Source organism: Cyprinodon variegatus, unplaced genomic scaffold (assembly GCF_000732505.1).
Source record: "Cyprinodon variegatus isolate N-32 unplaced genomic scaffold, C_variegatus-1.0 Scaffold1684, whole genome shotgun sequence".
Classification (NCBI taxonomy): Eukaryota; Metazoa; Chordata; class Actinopteri; order Cyprinodontiformes; family Cyprinodontidae; genus Cyprinodon; species Cyprinodon variegatus.
Genome location: NW_015152137.1, coordinates 84,283 through 85,524, shown reverse-complemented (window position 1 = coordinate 85,524; position 1,242 = coordinate 84,283). Strand labels below are relative to the sequence as shown.

At 48.7% G+C, this 1,242-nt stretch overlaps 1 protein-coding gene across 1 annotated transcript in view; it reads left to right on the top strand.

Annotated features, from left to right (window-relative positions):
* LOC107104308 (importin-8-like) overlaps positions 1-698 on the top strand; it is a 17,444-nt gene extending 16,746 nt beyond the window's left edge. The window contains exons 19-20 of the mRNA XM_015404293.1: positions 146-356; positions 434-698. Of these exons, the coding sequence (XP_015259779.1) occupies positions 146-356; positions 434-666 (444 nt within the window). The 3' untranslated portion in view covers positions 667-698. The remainder of the gene's footprint in view (positions 1-145; positions 357-433) is intronic.
* The last annotated feature ends 544 nt before the right edge of the window (positions 699-1,242 follow it).

Genomic DNA, 1,242 nt, shown 5'->3' with positions numbered 1-1,242 from the left:
TCCCAAGACGTCCTGCTAAAACTAGAGCTCTGCCCTAGTTTTAGCAGCATTCTGGGGCTAAATGGTTGTTGCAGCCTCTGCAGACTCATGATCTTTGCCCTTTAACATGTCAGCAGCCTAACCCGAGGCATGATCCGCTTCCCTCCTCAGGCTCCATGACCGGAAGATGTGCATCATCGGTCTGAGCGTGCTAATGGAGCTGCCCAGCCAACCGGCAGCGCTGCAGAGGGTAGCGGGTCAGATCATCCCCTCCATCCTGCTCCTTTTCCTGGGTCTCAAACACCTGTATGCATCGCGGCAGATCAACAAACCCGACCTGCTGGCACGCGCTGGGCTCCATGATGAAGATCAGAACGGTAGAGGAAGACCAAGCCGTCCGAATTCGGAGAGTATTTCTAAGATCCAGGGAATGATCGCTTTTCTCTGTGAGCAGAGGAGATCCCCAGCGACGAAGACGAGGTCAACGACAGCCAGAACAAGTTACATCAGCAGGCCAGCCTGACGGCGGGTCAGGGGGATGACGATGATGACGATGATGAAGAGGATGATTACTGGGATGAAGATGCCTTTGAGGGAACGCCCCTTGAGGAGTACAGCACACCTCTGGACTATGACAATGGAGAAGACGAGTACCAGTTCTTCACCTCCGCCCTGCTGAGTAAGTGATGATGATGATGATGATGATGATGAGGGTTGTGTAATGGGGCCTGGTTGTTAGTTTTATCTTGGATGCAGTGGAAACAGAACAGCTTTAGCTTAAAAAGCTGATCTGCTTCATTATGAGGAAGATAGGAGGACATGACTGCAGACTCAGAGGCTGAAGGTTTGAACGTTTCACCTGAATTTTTTAATCAATAGTCTCCTATCTTAACTTTATTGAACTCATATTTAACCCATCTCCTCGGGGAGCAGGCTGTGGGGATCGAACCGGGTACTTACAACCTTCTTAGCACTGCTCTAACCACTAGGCCAACACTCCCCTATGTAGCCCACTCACAAACGGAGGGATGGTTGGACGCTATGACAGACCGATGATTGGTTGGGTGTAGGGCTGAAATCGGTTTAATTGATTATTGAAATCATCATTAACTGCAGTATAAAACATGCCTTTAGCTGGCAGAGCGACCCACTGAGAGCATCAATTATACAGAGATAATCATTAGTTGCATTCCGAGTTGGATGGTTGACATTATAGAATTATGCTGCTTAAGGTGGATGTTGAAGTAGCTCTCCTTTTTTAGT